This window comes from Microcebus murinus, chromosome 14 (assembly GCF_040939455.1).
Source record: "Microcebus murinus isolate Inina chromosome 14, M.murinus_Inina_mat1.0, whole genome shotgun sequence".
Taxonomy (NCBI): domain Eukaryota; kingdom Metazoa; phylum Chordata; class Mammalia; order Primates; family Cheirogaleidae; genus Microcebus; species Microcebus murinus.
Genome location: NC_134117.1, coordinates 35,157,408 through 35,179,201, shown reverse-complemented (window position 1 = coordinate 35,179,201; position 21,794 = coordinate 35,157,408). Strand labels below are relative to the sequence as shown.

At 42.6% G+C, this 21,794-nt stretch overlaps 1 protein-coding gene across 1 annotated transcript; it reads right to left on the bottom strand.

Moving 5' to 3' along the window:
- Positions 1-129: 129 nt before the first annotated feature.
- Positions 130-16,773, bottom strand: ACTA2 (actin alpha 2, smooth muscle). The gene is made up of 9 exons (XM_012765076.2): positions 16,619-16,773; positions 12,328-12,478; positions 10,829-10,957; positions 8,294-8,404; positions 6,582-6,666; positions 6,042-6,203; positions 4,379-4,570; positions 3,086-3,267; positions 130-425 (listed from the first exon to the last, which is right to left on the bottom strand). The coding sequence occupies exons 2-9, from the start codon at positions 12,454-12,456 to the stop codon at positions 282-284; spliced, it is 1,134 nt and encodes a 377-aa protein (XP_012620530.1). The 5' UTR covers positions 12,457-12,478; positions 16,619-16,773; the 3' UTR covers positions 130-281.
- Between the last annotated feature and the right edge of the window lie 5,021 nt (positions 16,774-21,794).

Here is a 21,794-nt window from a genome sequence, read left to right as displayed (position 1 = left end):
TGAGAAACCAGTTAATCCTCATCGTGTCAGTTTCTCAGCCTGCCCACTAGAGGGAGCCACGCTGCAGCGGGCGAGATCCACCAGGCGCGGGGGATCAGCCGGGTGCTGCTCAGAGGCACACGCCGGAGGTTACCAGTAGCATAGTTCAGATTTATTAAAAAAAACACATAGGTTAACGGGTCGGAGCTTTGGCCGGGCATGGTTTGGAAAGGAACTGAAGGCATCACTCCACGGCACATCCGCAGGTGTGCGCCGGAGACACACGCAGGGCAGGGGGTGCCCTAGAAGCATTTGCGGTGGACGATGGAGGGCCCGGCCTCGTCGTACTCCTGCTTGCTGATCCACATCTGCTGGAAGGTGGACAGCGAGGCCAGGATGGAGCCGCCGATCCACACGGAGTATTTGCGCTCCGGAGGGGCAATGATCTGTCGGTGAAGACGAGGAAGAAGGGTCATTAGCTAGCGCGGTCGGAGGGCGCCTGCGCGTTCTCCCGCCCGCATCCGCGTGGCGGCTGCGTTTCCCGGCCCGCAGGGACGCGCTGGGCCCATGGCTGGCACGAGGGCGTGGGGAGACTGGAGATGTGGGGACTCCTCAGTAAGCGCACTGGTTCTTCTGGCTTCCCTCCTGCAGTCTAGGCCAAAGCGTTCCTAACTCCCCTACCACATGACCGAGCAAACTGAGCATTGGCCCCCAATCCTGCTGTGACCTCTACTTGGGAACCATGGCAATGCCTCTGATGTCCCTGAGCTCTGTCTCAGAATTCAGCGAGACTCGTGCTTTCTGCAGAAACGAACACCAGCGTTTCAAAGACGTTTCAATGGTGCAAGAACTTAACTATGTAAGAATGACTTCCACCTAATTAAGTCCCTGCAGCTCTCTGAAATTCTGCCTAGATGCGCTGTTTAATATTGAGGGTCACAGGGTCCCCTGTGGGGATGAACTGTCCCCTGCGGTAGCGCCCTCTTAAACTGCACCGGCTGGTCTTTCCCTGTGCACAGGCCTGACATGCAAGGGCACACTCCTGTTTCTCACATAAGTGAATGGTTTAGGCACAAAGAACAGTGAAAATTGTGGCTAAACCGTTTGATTTCTGCTGTCCTCCGAGCTCTAGTTGAGCATTTATTTCTTAATACAAATAGCTGACATTTACTGAACACTATGTAGCAGGGCCTATGCTAAGCATTTTACATGTATTCTCTCATTTACTTCTCATAACCACCTAAGTACTAAATTACTCCCATAATATATACGTAATAGTAATTTAGTAAGTACTAAATTACTCCCATACTATATACGAGGAAACAGCAGCTGACACAGGTTTAAGTAACTGGCCCAGGTCACACTGGTTAAATCAGTGTCAAACCCAATATTCAAACCTGAGTTCTCCTAGGGTTTTGTTTTGTTTTGTTTTGTTTTTAAAATAACCTTTTTATTTGGGGATAATCTTAGATTTTCAGAAATGTTGCAAAGAACTCTTGAGTTCCCATGGACCCCTCATCCAGTTTCATCTTCCCCTGATATTATCATCTTACTCTCCTGGGTTTTTAATGGTTCTCTATATTTTCTAACCACACTGGGACCCAATGTTTCACATTCATTTCTGTTCAAAAAACCAAGTTTGGAGAAGTAGGAATTGCCCAACTCTAGCTATAGCCTGTCTCTGTTACATACACTCAACTAAGTTGGCTACTTATGAACCCAGCAGCTGCCTTCACCCTCCTGCCTCCAGTGGGGAGTAAGAGGGAGTGAGAGATGATCAGACAGCCATCCAGGAAACACAAACCCTTTGGAAAACAGTCTCTCGTCTCCTACCCTGAAGCCTTTTAGGGCAGGACTGTCAAAGTCTATCATGGAGAGATAAGAGTGAGCATGTTTCAGTCTAGTGCACCAGCTCCTGTTAGCTGCATACCCTTCCCAAGAAAGAGAAGCGAGTGCACATAACAGAGAACTTGCTTGAATACTTTCTGTGTGTGTGAATTGTACTAGAATTACACCTCTCCCTGTTTCCTGTGACATGGGTCAGAGGCTCCCAGCATGGTCTTCAGACTTCAGAGAGATAGTAGCCTTTGAGGAGTCACGAGCCACATGTAAGTTTGCCTCTAAAGAACGATCTCCATTTAATCTCTGAGTTCCCTTGACTGGGTTGCAACACTCACACCATGTAGGGGCCATGTGTGGCTCAGGGCCCGAGCTTGGCTGTCCTGGAGTCATTCTGTACTTTTGAGCACCTGTATCAAAAGGTCTGCCAGACAAAGAGATGAAGGTGGAATTCTAATCTCTGGCCACGGAGATGGGGTCACGTTTAGCAGTGGAAGAAGGATATAGAAGCTACAGAATCTACAGTGTTTAAACCGCTTCAGAAATAATTCTGGCTCATTTGTACTTTAAAAAAAAAATGTTCTGGCCGGGCGCGGTGGCTCACGCCTGTAATCCTAGCTCTCTGGGAGGCTGAGGCGGGCGGATTGCTCGAGGTCAGGAGTTCGAAACCTGAGCAAGAGCGAGACCCCGTCTCCACTATAAATAGAAAGAAATTAATTGGCCAACTAATATATACAAAAAATTAGCCGGGCATGGTGGCGAATGCCTGTAGTCCCAGCTACTTGGGAGGCTGAGGCAGGAGGATTGCTTGAGCCCAGGAGTTTGAGGTTGCTGTGAGCTAGGCTGACGCCACGGCACTCACTCTAGCCTGGGCAACAAAGCGAGACTTTGTCTCAAAAAAAAAAAAAAATGTTCTACACATGAGATGCACTATTTTTGTGATGAGGAAGAATAAAAAATGTATATTTTAAAGAGATATGAGCACATGCGAAGCTCTGTTGACATTGATTGCAGCTGCTGAACGTAGCTGGTAGACTAGGATAAAGATAGACCAAATTTTGTATAAAATCATTCAGATTTTCTTATGAACTGGGTTGACTTACATCCTGTACAGTATAGGACAGTGGATTTGTGCCCACTGCCTAGCCATAGAAGCTACAAGGGCATGTGACCAACATATGATCTCTGAAGAGTCCTTCTCATGTGGTTATAGGGCTGACACCACACCGCTGGCACCATTGCCACAGGGCCTGTCACCAAACAGTACCTTGATCTTCATGGTGCTGGGCGCAAGGGCCGTGATCTCCTTCTGCATCCGGTCAGCAATGCCGGGGTACATGGTGGTGCCCCCTGAGAGGACGTTGTTAGCATAGAGGTCCTTCCTGATGTCAATGTCACACTTCATGATGCTGTTGTAGGTGGTTTCATGGATGCCAGCGGATTCCATCCCTGGAAAAGAGACACAGGCCATGGTCCTTGGATGGTAGGTAAAACCCATGTTAGACACAGAAAACCGGACTTGAGCACCTGCATGATCTTATGCTGGACAGAGGCTGGGCGAGCATAGTAACGTAGAAACCACCTTCCTGGGAGACCAACGGGCCTTATTATCCTCCATGTCTTCCTGCCTCCCATCTAATGAGGAAGCTGCAGCATTTCCAGAGTGGGGCTCCAACATGATATCACTGATTTTTTAACAGACTCACTATTATATGTGTTTTAAATAAGGGGTGAAGGCCCAGATTCCCTGCAAAGGTTCCGCCCTGAGCCAGTGCTGCAGCCATTGTTCAGAACTCTCCCAAGTCCCTCTTTGGCTGCTGTCCTGCATCCACCCTTGCCCCCATCCTCTCCCCCAGCAAAGCTAAATGGTGCTGAATCATCAGAAGAAAATGTTTCATTCTATTTAGACAAAGGCCTGTGTTTTATTCGAATCTTGATAATACTTTCTTTAATCTACACTTTTTGTTAATTTCTGATGTGGATCTTTAGGAAAAAAAAACCATTAGATGGCCCTTCACCTTCTTCAGAGCTTTGATAATAATGCTATAATAATAATGGTAACAATAATAGTACCTAATTGTTAATTACTAGCAATTTCTAATAATTATTGAATGCTTGTGTTTTCCAGGCACTGGGCTGAGTGCTCTGTATTTGTCTCATGCAATTCTCAGAGCCATCCCATGACATAAGTAGTATTATGATCTTCATTTTATACATGAGGAGCATTCAGCACGCCCTCCACACCCATCCCAGTGGTTCCACTGTGTCCTAAACACAGACAGTATTTAATTCTTTCACCACACACCCAGAATGCTTTTGGCTGGACTGCAACATAAATAGTGTTTTCCTAGAAAGAAGACCCCTTCCCTGGCTTCCTTACATATTCTCACCTTGAATATGTGACACTTTCCCTTACCCTGGTTTGGAAATGCTTTTAGTCTTGGGGCTCCTGTCATTTGTCACCATGTGCATGCAGGAAGGCTTGGTTCTGCACATGGCTGGCTGGATACGGAAGAATAGGGTGACTCCCCTTGTCAGAAAAGGAGCATTTGTTGCCTACCAATGAAGGATGGCTGGAACAGCGTCTCTGGGCAGCGGAAGCGTTCGTTTCCAATGGTGATCACCTGCCCATCAGGCAGCTCGTAGCTCTTCTCCAGGGAGGAGGAGGACGCAGCAGTGGCCATCTCATTTTCAAAGTCCAGAGCTACATAGCACAGTTTCTCCTTGATGTCCCGGACAATCTCACGCTCAGCTGTCAGTCAGATACAAATGTTATAGCAAACATTAGAGTCTACACAGGTGGTAAAGATCTACCTGCCCTACTTCAGTCTCTCTCAATACATGTTCCTTCCAAAAAGACTGTAGGTTCAGTATTCCACAATCCCAAATCTATGATGGTAATTACACCGTAGGTCCACCAGAGAACCACCTGTTCCTAGTTGAGTGCCTCACACACAGTAGACCCTCAGCATACATTGTCTGGAAAATGCATAACAGGGATAAAATGAGCTAGCTAGAGAAAAGCATAGAGGAGGGAATCATTTTGTGTGATAACTTTTTTTTGCAGAATAACTAATCATCCTCTGTGGTATTGAATTTTCAGTGGACTAGGAAGTCTTATACTGAGTCAGCTCCTTGGGGGCCTCACAGTTTTTAGAAAGCCTCAGAGACCGTGCTGCCTCGCTCAGGTGTGTTGCAGCTCAAACCTTTTCCATGTTTATCAGAAAGAGGCGGTGCTGGCTCAGAACCTGACCTAATCCAGAAGTTTCTAGTGGTGCATATTGAAGGATATCTAGAAGAAGTAGGCATGCAAATGCCTTCCAGACTTCTGCTCTCTGAAATTCTAGGCTATTGCTTACATCTGAGGACTGTTTTGGACGTATCTTGGGATTCTTTCTGGGGAGCAGAGGAGGAATGGAATTAATTCAACTCCATATTAACTCCATATCGTAAATGGAGGCTTTACCATCGTCAGGGCTCAAATTTGGAGCCTAGAATGAGCCTCAGGCATGCCTAGAAACCTAAACATACAAACAATATCAAATTGGTGAGAGGAGGCATCCAATGCTTCCAGCAACGCCCCCCACTGCCCTCTTGTGGAGGAAAACTGGGTGCGCCAGCTTGGTTAGCATCTGAAGACACATGTACCACTGTCTACTGCCTTGGTATTAATAGCAGCTAACAATTATTGACTGTTCAGTCTGCGGTGGGTACTCCACACGCATTATCTCATTTAATACCCATAACAATCCTGTGACATAGGATCTATTATTATTCCCATTTTACACATATAAAGAGGCTATGGATTAGCAAGGTTGGTTAACTTGTTCCAAGGTCACATGGCTAGTGAGTGGCAGAGTTGGGACCCAAGTCCTGACTAGATGTCCTTATGGTTGCCAATCACCTTGCAATGCCATCTTCAGTCTCAGCACAATCTTTTAAAAAAAATGTTTAATGGAGGAGATTTAAAAATGTTCAAATAATACAGCTCTGAACAGCTCATAATACTAGACGACTATAACTGTTCTCAAGGAAACAGTAGAGTCATTTTGCAGTTTCACATAGAAAAATAAAGCTGTGCTTTGCTCTGTGCGTTAGAGTCAGGCCTTGCCGTTGGCAAGTCTTCATCCCATCCTCTCCTTGGGTAGTCGCTGTGGTCCTGGAAGCTACTGTGAGCAGCACGCTGCCCTACACCCTCTCCCCTCGTCTCCCACAGGCCTCACCAGTGGTCACGAAGGAATAGCCGCGCTCGGTCAGGATCTTCATGAGGTAGTCGGTGAGATCTCGGCCAGCCAGGTCCAGACGCATGATGGCGTGGGGCAGGGCATAACCCTCATAGATGGGCACGTTGTGGGTGACACCATCTCCAGAGTCCAGCACGATGCCTGGGGGACAGTTGGGGGTGACAGAAGTCATCACAGTGACTGGAGGGTGGTGACTTGCTGTTTGAGCAGTAGGAAGCCATGGGGGAGGGGGACTGTCTAAGCCTCTTAAGTGAAAGGAGGAAAGAGGGCATTTGATAGGAGAGATGAGGTGGGACAGGGCTTGGGCAAGATGAGAAAAGGAAAAGCAGGAAGAGGGAAACAGTAGAAAAAGTCCTGCTAGAAATATGAAGTCAAGGGCTTAGTTAGAAAGGTGGGAAGAAGATCTTTTAGGGCTGGGATCAGCCCTGTCATTTCTAACTCACCCCCAGTCCATCACCCACCAAGTCCCATCACTGCTGGAGTACTCAGTCAAGCTCCCCATCCCTCCCAGCCACCTACCAGTTGTACGTCCAGAAGCGTAGAGGGACAGCACCGCCTGGATAGCCACATACATGGCTGGGACATTGAAAGTCTCGAACATAATCTGCAAAGCAATCCAATGAGCTGAGTTAGCACTGGTGCCTGTCTGGCAAAGAATGTTCAAGAGAGCACACCTTGTTGATGGATGCACATGGGCCTGCCTGGCTCTGGGCAGAGGAGACCCAGGTGAAGGAGGGCCAAGGCAGCCCTGGTCACTTGAAGAGAAGATGTGAATGGACAGACCATCACCTCGGTGGCCCAATGGGATGGGAAGGAAGGGGAGGCAGTGTGTACAGTCTAAGACTTACTAACTATATCAAAGCCAAGGAAAAAGGGACGACAACATCCACGTTTTGATTTCTCTGGCGTAAAGAAAGAAACCTTTTAAACCTAAAGCTCAAATTGGTTGGGATTAGCCCCAGTTCTGTGATTTGTCTGAGGTTCCATTTAATCTGTTCTACTTTTGCATGTTGTTGCTGGGTCAGGGTAGCCCCAGAACCTGAGGCCACTCTGGCTGCAGTGGGAGGGTCCCGACTCCTGGAAGACAGGAACCATCTGCTGGTAACAGAGGACCATGTACCAATGTCGTTAGCCCAGCTCATGCAGTCCAGGGACAAGATTAGGGCCAGAGCACCTCCAAGTCACGTGTGAGAAGTTTATGCATCAGGAGACGTCCATGGGCTCTCATTTCTCCATCTGCAAGACCCTCCCTGGTCTATTAACCAGAATGTCTGACATTGTTTGCTGAGGAACCGTAATTCCCAACCATTCGTCTGCCTTCACACCTTCACAGGAGCAATAACTATCATCAGAAACAACATCTCTTGCTACTTGATGTGATTCCCAGGCACACAGGTATTTCCCTGCAGAGTATTCCAGTAGCGTGTTGGTATAACCACCAAGAGCCCCTCCAAGCAAAATGCCCTGCAATTATTTATAATTCTCCAAAGTTGAAAGATCATGGGTCAATTCCAGCCTCTGCCATTTCTTGCTGTGTGACCTTGGGAAAATCACTTGATGTGTCTGAGCCTTGATTTCTTCATTTATATAATCAGAATAATAATAGTTCCTGCTTCACATTGCTGGGATTTAAAGAGACAATGCATATAAAATGCTGAGCCCAGTGCCTGACCATAGCAAGTGTGGAATTGACATTAGCTGTCACCATTTAATAGCTCATTCAAACTAGAAATATCCTCTGTCTGGATATTTATTACATCAGGCACCATGATACACATTTATTATTTTGTCTCCTTAATCTTCATATCAATCCTTTGAAAAATAATGATAATAGTAGCATTCCTAACTTATAGGCAAGGAAACTGAGGCTCTGAGAAATTAAGTGGCTTTTTTAAGGTCACATAACTGATAAGTGACAGATCCAGTTTTCTGTCTGACTCTAGAACCAAAATTCCTACTCCATTTTGAAGTTTTTAACCTAATATGCCTCCTTTACAATTAAATCTTTTAAATTTCCGATTGCTCTTGGAGGCAAAAAAGCTGGTTTCTGCAGGAAGGATGTGAGTACTATCAAGATATCCCTGTTCTTTGGGACCCCCAGGTTCCTGGGAGGCTACCAGTCTGTTGGTGTGCTGCTGATTCAGGTCTTCTTTCTTCTGTCCTGCACAACACCCCTTTCCAACAGGACCTTCCCCAAACCCAAAAGTGCTGAGTGCTGGGTGGATATTTACCTGGGTCATTTTCTCCCTGTTGGCCTTGGGGTTCAGGGGTGCCTCAGTGAGCAGGGTCGGATGCTCTTCTGGGGCCACACGAAGCTCATTGTAGAAAGAGTGGTGCCAGATCTAGCGAGTGGGGAGACAGAGGAGAAACACAATGGCGTCTGGTTGCAGGGGACTGTAGATCCCGAGAAGGGACCGGAATGAATCCACTGAAACCAGGACCAAAGGAAAATGTTACAAGAACTCATTATGTGCCTACAGTTTTACAGATGCAGAGACAGAAGCTCAAAGAGTAGGCGTATCTTACCCAAGGATTCACATCTAGTAAGTGACTGAGCAAAATTGCTCACCCAGGTCCTTGAGGCAGGATGGTACACTGGTTAGAGGTACAGGCTCTGGGGTTAAATCTGGGTTCAACCCCCACTTCTTGGCTGTGTGAGCTTTGGCACGTTTTTAACCCTTCTCAGCTCCAGTCTCCCCATTGATAATAAGAGGATGAAAAGAATTAGTGTGTACCCCTTTGGGTCTTTGTGCAAATTAAGTAAGTTGACCCTAGAGTTAGAATTCAGCCCAATGGCTGGCCCAGAGTCAATGTTACTGTTATTCAACTGTATCTTCTTTGCTTTCTCTTTCCATTTAAGTTAATGTCATGGGAAAATGCTTTCATTTCATAAATAAAGGCATAAATGTATGTATGCATGAATAAATGAAGCTGACCTGAAAACCTAATTGCCACTTTTAATGCTTCTAGAGAAATTTCCCTTTGCAGTGTATGTGGAGAAGAGCACAGGTCTCCCTGCCTCTGCCTCCACCACCCTCTTCGCTCTCTAGGGCTGGGAGAAGCTTCCTCTGTTGGCACACCCTGGACCTTCCACGCAGGCTCAGGCATTTGGCCCTCATCTGTTTCCAGAAAAACTCGTGCCTGTGCATAGGGTGTTTGTGTGAATGTACTTGGGACGTAAGTACATTAGTTTCATGGTTGAGCAACCTCTTTACTTCCTGGATGACAACAAGAACAAATGATTGCAAAAGGGGCTAAATGAATTGATCTTTAAAATCATGAAAATTCTCTACCAGTACCAGAAATATTAGATTCACCCAGACTTAAAACCAAACAAAACAAGAACTGCTGGTGAAAGTTTAAAAATTAACAATAATAAGATCAACTTTAAAGACCTTATCTTGTCCTAGTTTCTTTGGTTTTGAATATGTGGGTTTTAGAAAGGAAATGAGACTCCTGAAATTTCTGTTCCTTTGATGGAATAAAAGCAGCAGAGTATTCAAGAAAGCCTGCCAGTCACAACAGCCAGCCCTACTCTCTCTCTCGCTCTCCCTTCCCCCTCGTCCAGAAGATACTTTGAATTTAAATTTTAGAAATGAGGATTTTTTTTCGTACTAATAATCTCTCTCCAGGAGCATACATTCTAAAATGCTGTCAGCTCCATGAAGAAATTCTTAAAGAGTTTTTTCCCCCTGATAATAATATCTTCTCCTCAGTGCAGTCTTACCAAATCTAGAATCCTAGATGAAGCAAACCTAATGATATACAATTTTTGTAGAGAGAGAGAGAGAGGTTTAAACATTATTACTGATAAATTCTAGCAACAGTATATGTTTCTCTTTTAACAATAACTGTGTGTGTGTGATTAGCTGATAGATTTAAAAAAGGACAGATGTTGTAGTTCTAATATATCTTGTTGCATTTTAAAATTTTTGTCACTTGCTTATCATTCCTTGAGCTTTTTACCTAATGACTGGTGCTTCTAAAATGCCTAATAAAAACATTAAAATCTTAGGATTAAACCCTTCTTCTCATAAGCTCCTTTAGGGTCTGAAAGATAAGGCCTCACCTAATGCAACAAAGAGGAATCATTTTTAAAATATTTATTTTAAAACTTTTGTCAGTGGTTGTTATGCTTCAATTTTTTTAAATATTATTTTTAAAGACAGGATCTTACTCTGTTGCCCAGTCTGGAGCACAGTGGCACCATCATAGCTCAGTATAACCTCAAATTCCAGGGCTCAAGCAATCCTTCCACCTCAGCCTCCTGAATAGCTAGGACTACAGGTGTGTGCCACTATGCTTAGCTAATTTTTTAAAATTATTTTTTGTAGAGATAGAGTCTCACTATGTTGCCCAGGCTGGTCTCGAACTCCTGTCCTGAAGTGACAGGAGTCCCACCTTGGCCTCCCACAGTGCTGAGATTACAGGCTGGGAATACAGTACTAGGATTGCAATGCTTGTCCTAGGAGGGTAATCCAGTTGATGTGAGCAACAGACTATTAATTCCCAGCACTGGCAAAGTGCTACTGTTCTAATCCACAGAACTGTCTCCCTCTAATTAATTTATAAATCCTGGTAGGCAAGGGATTTTTTTTCAAAGAAATATTTCAAGATTTCTTTTTCCAGTGAGCAATAACCCAGAATAAACATGAACACATGAAAGTACGACTGAGCCATGTGAGCCAGATATTTTCCCCAGCAGGAGTCTGGAGCCATGGGAATTATGCAGCCTGAGGACTTCGGCTGCCGCAAACTTGCCGTACCTTTTCCATGTCGTCCCAGTTGGTGATGATGCCATGCTCTATAGGGTACTTCAGGGTCAGGATTCCTCTTTTGCTCTGTGCTTCATCACCCACGTAGCTGTCTTTTTGTCCCATTCCCACCATCACCCCCTAAAAAGGTATAACATGGTATGAGTCAGCCTCTCCCCAAACTTGAGAATCGATTGCAATCAAATCACAAAAGGTTAAATGAGTGAGATAGAAAGTTCCTCCAGTAACAATACGAGTCTTACTGTCACTATGCTTTTAAGCAATATCCCATAGTTGATTAGAAACAGACATGAATCAACCTCCAAATAACAAGAGATACTGTGGTGAAAGGCAACTTTCCATTGTAATTTTTTATCTTGTATGTTCCTCAATGAGCTCTCTTTAGGGCAGAGATTGTGTCTGTCTTGTTCACCACTATAGCAAATTTCCTTGCACATATTTGGCACTCAGTAATTATTTTTCGAAAGAATATATAAAATTTTATATATTAGTTAGATGGAATTTTGCCTCTTATAAGTCCTTTAAACCGTACTTTCAAAGTTGTCACCTACCCAAAAGTATATGAATAATATTTTTAACCATTATAAGTGAAAGCATTACATCTACAAATAACCATTACATCTACAAATAACCATTCTAATGGATAAATCCATACCAACAAACTATTAGGACATTTGCCTAAACTAACCAGCTGCATTTTTAAAATCATTAAGATGAAGTTTAAAAAAATTCCCACTAGCAGATTTTAAGTTGCAGAGGACTATTTTAGAACTGCACAGCAGCCATGGCTGCTACAGATCCATAAAACAGTGGTCTGTGCAGAGCATCTCCATTGCACAAAGTTCAACAAAGAGACAGACAGGTTTCATTCATTGGTAGAGGCTTCTACTGCTTATTGTCACAAATATATGCCAAGCTGGGAGCCATAAACATCAATCACATTAGCCTCAATGTGCAGAACATATTTCTGATGTGAAGAAGAATTTTACCAAGTTTTTATCACGTAGCTGCTACCAATATTTTGTTTATGCATAGTATGTACAATTACTATGTGGCTATCCAAATATATTTTGTTAACAACATGATGTAAAATTACATTTGGTCTCAATGCTTGCTTTCATCTAACATCAAGCTCTATGAAGTTGAGTGACCTGGGCTTTTATTTTAGTTTCTTTCCAAAGAGTAGCTATGGTATATAGAAGGATAACTTTTAACTATTTCTGTCGATGATGATAACAATGGCGATGATGATGACTGTATTTAGACAAGAAGGACACATGGAAACGGGGCAGACACCCAGCGGATAATCTGTATACATTACATATGAAATAGGCATTTACCCCTGGACATCAATCATCAGAGGTATATTTTTAACAAGGTTACATAATTTCCAGGCAGAGAGCGATAGACAATCTGTGAATACAGGTGGACATAAAGGGACCCAATCTATAGCCCTGTTCTCTCTCTGTTCCAATCAGAATTGTGCTCACCTGATGTCTGGGACGTCCCACAATGGATGGGAAAACAGCCCTGGGAGCATCGTCCCCCGCAAAGCCGGCCTTACAGAGCCCGGAGCCATTGTCACACACCAAGGCGGTGCTGTCCTCTTCTTCACACATAGTGGAGCCGCTTCACAGGGTTCTACAGAAGACGGGGGGAGCAGCCCAGCTGTAGTGGAGCAGGCGAGGCACTTACCTGACGACTCCCACCTACAGGCTGGGTTTGAAGCCCTCCTCTGTTCTCCTAGCACTCCCCTCACCCTCACCTAACACAGCATTTATCTCCAAATACTTTAATTAGACTGTAAGTTTTTTTGTTTTTGTTTTTTTGAGACAGAGTCTCACTCTGTTGTCCCAGCTAGAGTGCTGTGGCATCAGCCTAGCTCACAGCAACCTCAAACAGCTGGGCTCAAGCGATCTACTGCCTCAGCCTCCCTAGTAGCGGGGACTACAGACATGCACCACAATGCCTGGCCATATATATATATTAGTTGTCCAGCTAATTTCTTTCTATTATTTTAGTAGAGACGGGGTCTCGCTCTTGCTCAGGCTGGTCTCAAACTCCTGAGCTCAAACGATCTTCCGCCTCGGCCTCCAAGAGTGCCAGGATTACAGGCGTGAACCACCGCACGTGGCCTAGACTGTAAAAAAAGCTATAAGTTTTTGATAAGCTGAAGCTCTGACTGCCACATTTACACAACTGGCCCTTAGCACAGCAACTGGAACATTGCATGCTCTCATAAGCACTTTAATGACGAACTGAGCCAGTGAATGAATGAGCAAACTATAGAGCATGGATGGAGATTTCAGACTTTGAGACCAGATCTTCATGGGGATGAGTGGTTTCCATATGTTAACAAAGTATCTAGATTTTCTTCTCTGTATCAACCCAAACAAAAGTTTTTCTGGATATGCTGTAGGATCTTAAAACTTGTTTTTCAAAAAAGTACATTTTTGAGGGAAGGGCATCATATGAAAATTTTGAAATGTGAAAATGTTCAAGTGTTTAATGTAAATTTTTAAAGGGAAAATCTTTTTTGGATCCTGAGGACTTTTGTTTTGCCTTCATAGAAATATTGAAAAGAATTAAAACTTTCTAAGAAGGTACCTTAAATTTTAGGGGTTGTGATTATTCTCCATTAATAAAAGTCACTGTTAAGCTAAAAATCCAACAAGTGAGGGTGAGTGTGATGAATTACACATCATGTAGTAGAATACTTTTCTGCCATTAAGAAAGAGGAGGAAAAGGATAAGCTAAGTTCTTATGTAAGAATAACAGGTTAGGGACAGTAACATTGTACTATCCCATTAAAAATGTATTTTTTATGAATTGCAAAAGGATTAATTAATTATATTTACCAAGATGTTGACTAGGATTATTTTGAACTGGTGAGTTTTGTAATTATCTTATCTGGATGCTGTAATATCTTAAACATTTTCTAAATTGAACATGTGTTTCTTTGGTAAAAAAATCATAATTTTAAATAACTCACTGTTAAGTGTGGATCCTTTGACAAAATTTGAAAGGCGGGAACAGAAATATCCACTTATAAATTTTGGAGATCGAAGGCCTATTAGAGGACATTGTCATCCAATGCCCTTACTTTCACAAATAAGAAACCCCAGGGGGAGTGATTTGCTCAAGGGTACACAGGGCATTAGAGGCAGAGCCCTAACCAAAGCAGGTGCCCCTTGGCTACCCCTTGACTACTCTTTGGCTTCCAGTTCAGAATCTCTTCCATGTTTCCAAGCAGAATTAGGTGGCAGTATTCTGAAAAGGGAAAGACACCTAGAGTTTTCTGCCTGGCATTGTGATCTCAATTAGGATTTCAAGTTGAGGTTCACCATCTCTTAAATTGATTGCACATCCAAATCTAGGTATAAAAGGCAATTCTTTCAAGAAAATTTCTGGGAAGTAGAAAAAGAAAATAACTATGACAGTTGGAGTTTTGCCATACCGCTCCCATAAAGTCAAAGCTACATCTTTCCAAATGCCTAAAATTTCCATAGTGGTGCTTCAAGTAGCATAGCCTTTTGCAAAGAATGTAGACCTCAGTTGAGATGACATATTTTAAAATCAGGGCATGTAATGTTATCTCCAACTCACAAACAAGGAAATCAAGGCTCAAAGAGTTGACTTGTTCAAGATCCTTGAACTGATAATGTTCAGGACAATACAAATTACGGACCACAGTGATTACGAGCTTGGACTTTGTGGTCATACCAGGGACACTGAGTCTGGGCTCCACCAGTTGGAAGCTGTGTGATGTAGTAAGCTATTTAATACCTCTTAATTACAATTTCCTTAACTGTAAAACATCAATAATGATAGCACACAACTTGTGAATTGCTGATGGAGATTCATTTTCTTTTTTAAAAAAAGCATTTAAAATAATTTATAGTGGCACACACTATAAATTCTCAATAAATGTTTTATCATCATTATTCATATCATAATATGATTAGTATCACTATCCAGATCTTTTCATTTCTAATCTTTGCTTTCTTTCCACTCTGCCAAAGGCTTGGCATGAAAACCCTCAACGTGTGGATTCCACTTGCAAGAATGGGAAGTGGACTTATACATGGCTTGTCCTTCCCATTCCCGGACACTGAATTATGTTTGGTATTTATGTGGTTTGGCTTCCTTCCTAGCAGGCCATGAAGCTTTAGAAGAGAGGTGAGAACCACCAAGGAGACAAGGTGGGAGAAGCTGTAGGAGCCCGGATGTCTGGCAGAGGTGGCCGGCACCAAGGAATGAGCAGGATCTCTGTGCGTGTGCCAAGCACACTTGCCAAACCAAAAGTAAGGGCTGAAAACAGTACAAAACATTTGGAATCAGGACAGTCTCTGAAAATGGGAAGGTATAGTCACCATCAATACAGGGATATCCTTAACAACCTTTTTTGGGGGGCAGTGATGGTTTGAGGGGAGTATTTGAATATACTCAGGAAAAGTAGACTGGCCTCAAGCATCAGGAAGAATGCAGACAAATAAATCTCAAAATTCAGTAAATGTATTTTTATTGGGGAAAAAAATGTCAGGGAAGAGTTTTATAATCTCTAAAAGGAGTATTGTCACCAGAAAAGAAGTCTCTGTGTCCCCCAAAAGAGCCAGCTCAGGGATTTAGAACTCTTATCTAACCTGAATGAGCAGCTCAGTTTGGAGCAAAGCATTTCCTAATTAGGTAAAACACGCTCAAATGTCTGCTTTTGGAACTGCACCCGGGTCAGGGGGTTTGCTCCAACCGGCTAGAGTGCATCGTGTGCCAAAAATTAGTCGTTAGTGGGAGGGGAGAGAGAAAGAACATTACGGTTCCCAGCTCACTGGTCTTGAAATGCAAACCATATTTAGTCATGAATCACAAAATACAAGGAAAATCTCAGCATGAAAACTCCAGTCCGGGCTAAAGCTGCCAAGCGGTGATTTGCAGTGAAGTTCAGCCTGGGGTGGCAGGGCTGGCTTTACAGTCATGCCTGCCTCCCCAGGCTGAGGGGAACTTTCAGCTGAAAGAAATGCAAACCAGACATCCCTGTGGCAGACACACACACAGCTGTCAGATGCAAGCTCTGCTCTCTCCCTCTGTCTTTGCAGAGAATGTTTCAGTTGATCACCTGCTGTGCTCCACTGCAAGTGACCAATGATGCGGATCCTAACGTGTAAGCTCACAGTTACACTGAAGAGACACATATTTCCAACATCAGACATTACCAATTAGAACCAGGAAAGCCCAGAAGCAAATACACAAATTCAGCTCAAAATCACAGACTAGGCAACTATCCCCTGTTCACTTCCAAAATCCACTTCCAGACACTTTATCTGCACGAAAAGTACAGTCCAGGAAAAAAATCCCTACACCAAATCTGAACCACAAACAAACCCCAGAGTTTCCAGTGCCTAACTACAAAAAAATATATGTCGTTTACTGCAAACAGCTAACATGCATACAACTAACAGCTAACATGCTGCAAACAGCTAACATGCTGCAAGGTCGGGGCTGTTGGTTTAATATAAACAGATGTCACAGGTGGCAAGCATGAATAAACTTTTATTCCATCTTTTTCTTTATCTCCTCCACCACACCAAGCTACATATTAATTAGTCTTGTCTTTAATGTTAGGTCATAAAGCCAAAAGCCACAATCATTTCAATAATACAGTCTTCATTCAGAACTATCAGTGCATGAGTTCAGCCAGATCTCTGCAGACGACATCTTACTATACTGGGTAATAAAAGAGCCACTTGAATCTATAAGTCACATCCCTGGGCGGGCGCCACTTACCCTGACAGTATGTGGCCAGGCTTCTCCAGCTGGATGGTGTTCAGGGAGGCTGAAGGCTGAAGGGTTATATAGCCCCTTAGCCTGCTCCCCTCCCACTTGTTTCCCAAACAAGGAACAAGGACAGACATGAGCCCGTCGTTCAGTCTAACACAACCATATAGGGACCTCAGCACAAAACTCTCTAATCTGGGTGGCCGGAGGCCTGGGTCTCTTCCACTGCATTCCACTGCTCTGCTCATGAAACGGGAGGCAGCTCAGCTGCCTGTGGGAGATAAACACCCCAAGCCTTCAGAACAACTGCAGAAATGCCCAGAGATACTGAGCTAGGGGAATGGGCAGATGCAGGCAGGGTTTGCACATTCCTCAGAGGATGCCAGCTCGCTGTCATGCTGGCATTTCAGGCCATTTCCTAATGAACTTGAGAGCAGAAAGGGGCTGCCTCTGAGTAGCACGGGCTTTAGAAACTCTCCTACAAAGGTTGCCTGCAATGAAGAAAGATATAACTTCAGTGGCCCACAAATATACAGAGGATTTGATGATTTTATGGTAATCACACTGTGTGCATAAATCAATGAGGGGTGTGAGTGGAAACAGGAATTCACATATGGAGACAGGTTGACAGGCCCATGTTTCACAAAGAGGAACTTGGAAATCAGCATTACTATAAGCACTTTTTTTTTTTTGTACATTAGATATGTCTACTGATTTGTCACTGAGCAATTCAGCAGCACGATTGGGGGGCATCCTTTGACCACAGAGGTAGTTTGATAGAGAAAGGAGAATGTTCTAGGCCTCCTCTCTGCCCATTAACACATTTTACAGGTAAAAGAGAGACCAGGTAACCCTGATATTTCTCAAACGTATAAGCTGTCATCTCAATTATCAATGGATAGCTTCAATGAAGCTTTACGTTTACATTTGTCTACTTTACATTTGCTTTACATTTGCCTACTCCCCTTGTCCAAGACAAAGTGCTAACTAAGTTCATATTATAAATATTTCTTATGGGAGTATTTCTGGAATGCTGACAGGTGAGAAAAATCCCAGAATGAATGGCTTCATTTTACAGCTGTGACCAGCTGTTCACTCATGTTACTGTGTCAGATCTGTTTGATTTATGGCACACATACACACAGAGACATACATATTTATCTTTCAAGAATTGCACTATTGATTATTAAAAATAGTTTAAGACTAAATAATAACAGCGTTTCTCTATTTTACCAATCAGAAAACACAACTGAATATTTAAACATGAAGACTACACATCACAATGTAAAGGTGGGCATTTGGGATTAATCCAGTGGTTTTCATCATGGGGATCATATGAACTGAAAATTCCATCCTGAGTATATGGGCAATTTTATGCCCATATATGCCCAATTTTATATGGGCAATTTCCTGATTATAGGGCAATTTTAGTAGAGGTAGGATACCCCTTCCTCCTGCTTCTGACTCAAGCAGCGTCTGTGTAGTCCTTAATAACTTTATGATGGGACTGTTCCCTTAAACACCATAGAGAAGGGTTTGGTATTCACCTTTATGATTCTTATGTCGTTTCTTCCTTGATTATAGTAGTGTATATCCATAGCCCTGACAGTAATTAGACTGTGATGGAATAAAGACACATATTATAAGAGAACTCAAGGGTTAGTTTTCTTTACAAGTTTTTTAAAAAGACAATCTATGACACTAACCAGGAAGGACCTGTAACTGAAAATAAATTTCTGAGCAAGTGATTAAACGGTCTTATTGTTTGAGATTTATACTCTCATATCCCATCCAAGTCTCTTCAGTGAGAGAAAGCAGCCCTGGATTGGTATGTGTGTGTGTGTACACAGAAAGCTCCGGTCAAGTGGCCAGATACCTTTTGTATACAAGGAGTTATGGAGCAATTAGAAAAATAGTAGTGTCTGCTAACTTGGTTGCAGTTCAGAGATACTATAAAATAAATCCCAAGCTATAAGCACACATTCAAGAGTCATCTCCTTGAACTGATACGTGCAGGACAATAGAAATTACAGACCACAGTGATTACGAGCTTGGACTTTGTAGTCAGACTAGGAACATTGAGTCTGGGCTCCACCAGTTGGAAGCTGTGTGATGTAGTAAGCTGCCTCTTAATCACAATTTCCTTAACTGTAAAACATCAATAGTGATAGCACATAACTTGTGAATTGCTTATGGAGATTCAATTTTTTCAAAAAAAGCATTTAAAATAATTTATAGTGCCACACACTATAAATTCTCAATAAATGTTGATTATTAATTCTCAATAAATGAGAGTTGATAATTAATTCTCAAATTATAATTCTCGATAAACATTACGTGCCATCTTGGTAACATTATTTAGTGATGATTTATTGTAAACTCCTTGAGCACTGGGGTAATTTTTATCCTCTTTGGAACCTAATCCAGAGCTGAGTAGTAAGTGAGTGCTCAATATTTACCTGAAAATTTCTTAATTGTTCTTTGAATCCCAGCACCTCATAGATGTAAATACTGGCAAATAGCCATATGATATGGATGTCTGGTAGGGAAAGTGATTTTCTACTGCTGCTGAAAAATTGGGCTATAGAAGTTGTTTTCCCTAGACTGATAACACTCATTAGCTATTTCACCCAGCTCAGAAAATTCATTTTGTTTGAAAAGACACAGTGAGAACAAGGCACCCTTTCCATCTCCCATTCTCGGAATTCTCCAGAACCTAAGGCCAAGTTCTAAGACAGCTCCTGAGAGAGGCATCAAGCCCACACCAGCACAATCAATAGTCATTCCTCACCACATCTGCAAGGATTTGCCAGGCTATGCTCTGTTCTTCATTTGAGCATGATCACAATTCTTCATGGGATTTTTTTTTTTTTTTTTTTTTTTTTTTTTTTTTTTGAGATAGGATCTTGCTCTGTCACCCAGACTGGAGTGCAGTGGCCCAATCGTAGTTCATGGCAGCCTTGAACTCCTGGGCTTAAGTGATCCTCTTGCCTCAAGCTCCTGAGTAGCTGGGACTATAGGTACACACCACCACACCCAGATAATTTAGTTTTAGTTTTCTGTGTGTGTAAAGATGGGGTCTTGCTATGGTGCCCAGGCTCTTGGCCTTAAGCAATCCTCCCACCTTGGCCTCTCAAAGTGCTGGGATTACAGATGTGAGCCACTGTGCCTGGCTTCTTTATGGGAAATTTGATTTGACAGCTCCCATGAGGGTGTAAGGCTGGTATTATGCTAACACTTAGTAGATGTTGTTACTTTATTTTCATTGTGTTCTCATTTATTTCAAAATTTGAGAAAGTTGGAGGACTCTTCCATAAAAGCAGACACATGGCATACTAGTGACAATTAGCCCTCAGACCTTCTTCTTGTGTAAAGGTAGAAAATTCTGGATCAAAACACAGGAGTTATGATTCAGAGTTCAACTTCCAGATAGACCACTTACTAGCACTGTGTCCTCTCTGTGCCTTAGTTTTATTATATAAAAACTAGGGTTAATAGCCATGTCTTATCACAAGGTGGTAATAAGATGTGAAGAGTTAATAAGTGAGAATTACCTAGAGCACTGTGTGGCCCATGTGAGCACTATGTATTTATTAGCTATTATTATCATCAAGTGCTCTGTAAGAGGAAGTTACATTTAGAGGTGAACAAGACACTTTATCAGACAATAAAAACGCAAAGGTAAATTCTTAACCAGAAGAATATGACACCCTGGGTTCATTTCCTATTGCTGCTCTAACAAATTACAACAAACTTACAGGCTTCAAGCAACACAAATTTATTCTATTACAGTTCTTGGGTTCAGAAGTCCAAAATAAGCTTTCACTGGGCTACAATCAAGGCCTACAATCAAGGAAGTTCTGGGTGAGAATCTGGCCTTTTCAAATTTCTAGAGACCACCAGCACTCCTTGGCTCATGGCCCCTTCCTCGATTTTCAAAGCCAGCAGTGTAGCACCTTCAGACTCTCTTTTTGATTCTAACCTTCTTGCCCACTTCTTAGAAGGATTTTTGTGATTACATTGGACCCTGATGGATAATCCAGGATAGTCCAATATAATCTTCCCATTTTAAGATCACTAACATAATCACATCTGAAAAGTCACCTTTTTGTGGGTAAAATAACATATTTCACAGGTTTGGTGGGCATTTTGGAGTGGCCATGATTCTGCCTACTACATTCCCCCATCCTACCACACACAAATGTGTTTCCTGTTGCAAGTCAAGGCATTTGTAACATTTTCTCAGTTTCAAAAAGTATTTCTAATACACTAATAGTGTTGACATTAGATATACTTGCTAACATTTAATAAGCACTGTTTTAGTCTTATTGTGCTGCTATAACTAAATACCTGAGACTAGGTGATATTAATATATAACAAACAGAAATTTATTTCTCATAGTTCTGGAGGTTGGGAAGTCCAAGGTCAAGGTGCTGGCATCTGGTAAGGGCCTTATTGCTGGGTCCTCTCACAGTGGAAGGTCCAAGAAGTGAACCCCCTCCTGCAAGTTTTTTATAGCAGCATTAATCCATTCATGAGAGCTCCACTTACCATTAGACCTCACCTCCCAACACTGTCACGCTGGAGATTAAGTTTCCAACACATGAACTTTGGGACACATAGACCACAGCAGACACTTATGACATAATACGCAAATGTTGTCTTAGGGAAGGGCTCAGAAAATTGTAAAACTGCCTGCCCATGATCTCCAAAAGGACAGTTAGGAAAGCAAAGTAAACTTGTATCACTCTTTTAAACTTTTCAGAATATGTAGATAATGTAATGTACTTCCAAGATTCAGAGGGCACCTTCAAGTGCTTTATTTTATTTTTATTTGTAAAAGGACAAAATGCATGTCATATTGCAGAATAGCACATGCTATTTGGGAGGCAAAAGAATTTTTAATATTCTCTTTATCATCAAGCGATAACTCGAGAAATTAGGCTTAACTATAAAGAACAGAGAGCTTTAAAAGCTGAGTTAAATTCCTGCATGAGAAAGACAATTACCCCTTTGGTAACTGGATTTAGACTTTGCCTGCTCCTCCTACCATACCTACCTCCACTCAGAACTAGTATGCTCCAACATCGCCCTAATAATACTGAACAATGGACTTTCCATTAACAAACCAGACCAGCTCATAGCCTAGGACATTTGCTCATGCTGTGCCTCTGCCTGGAAAAAT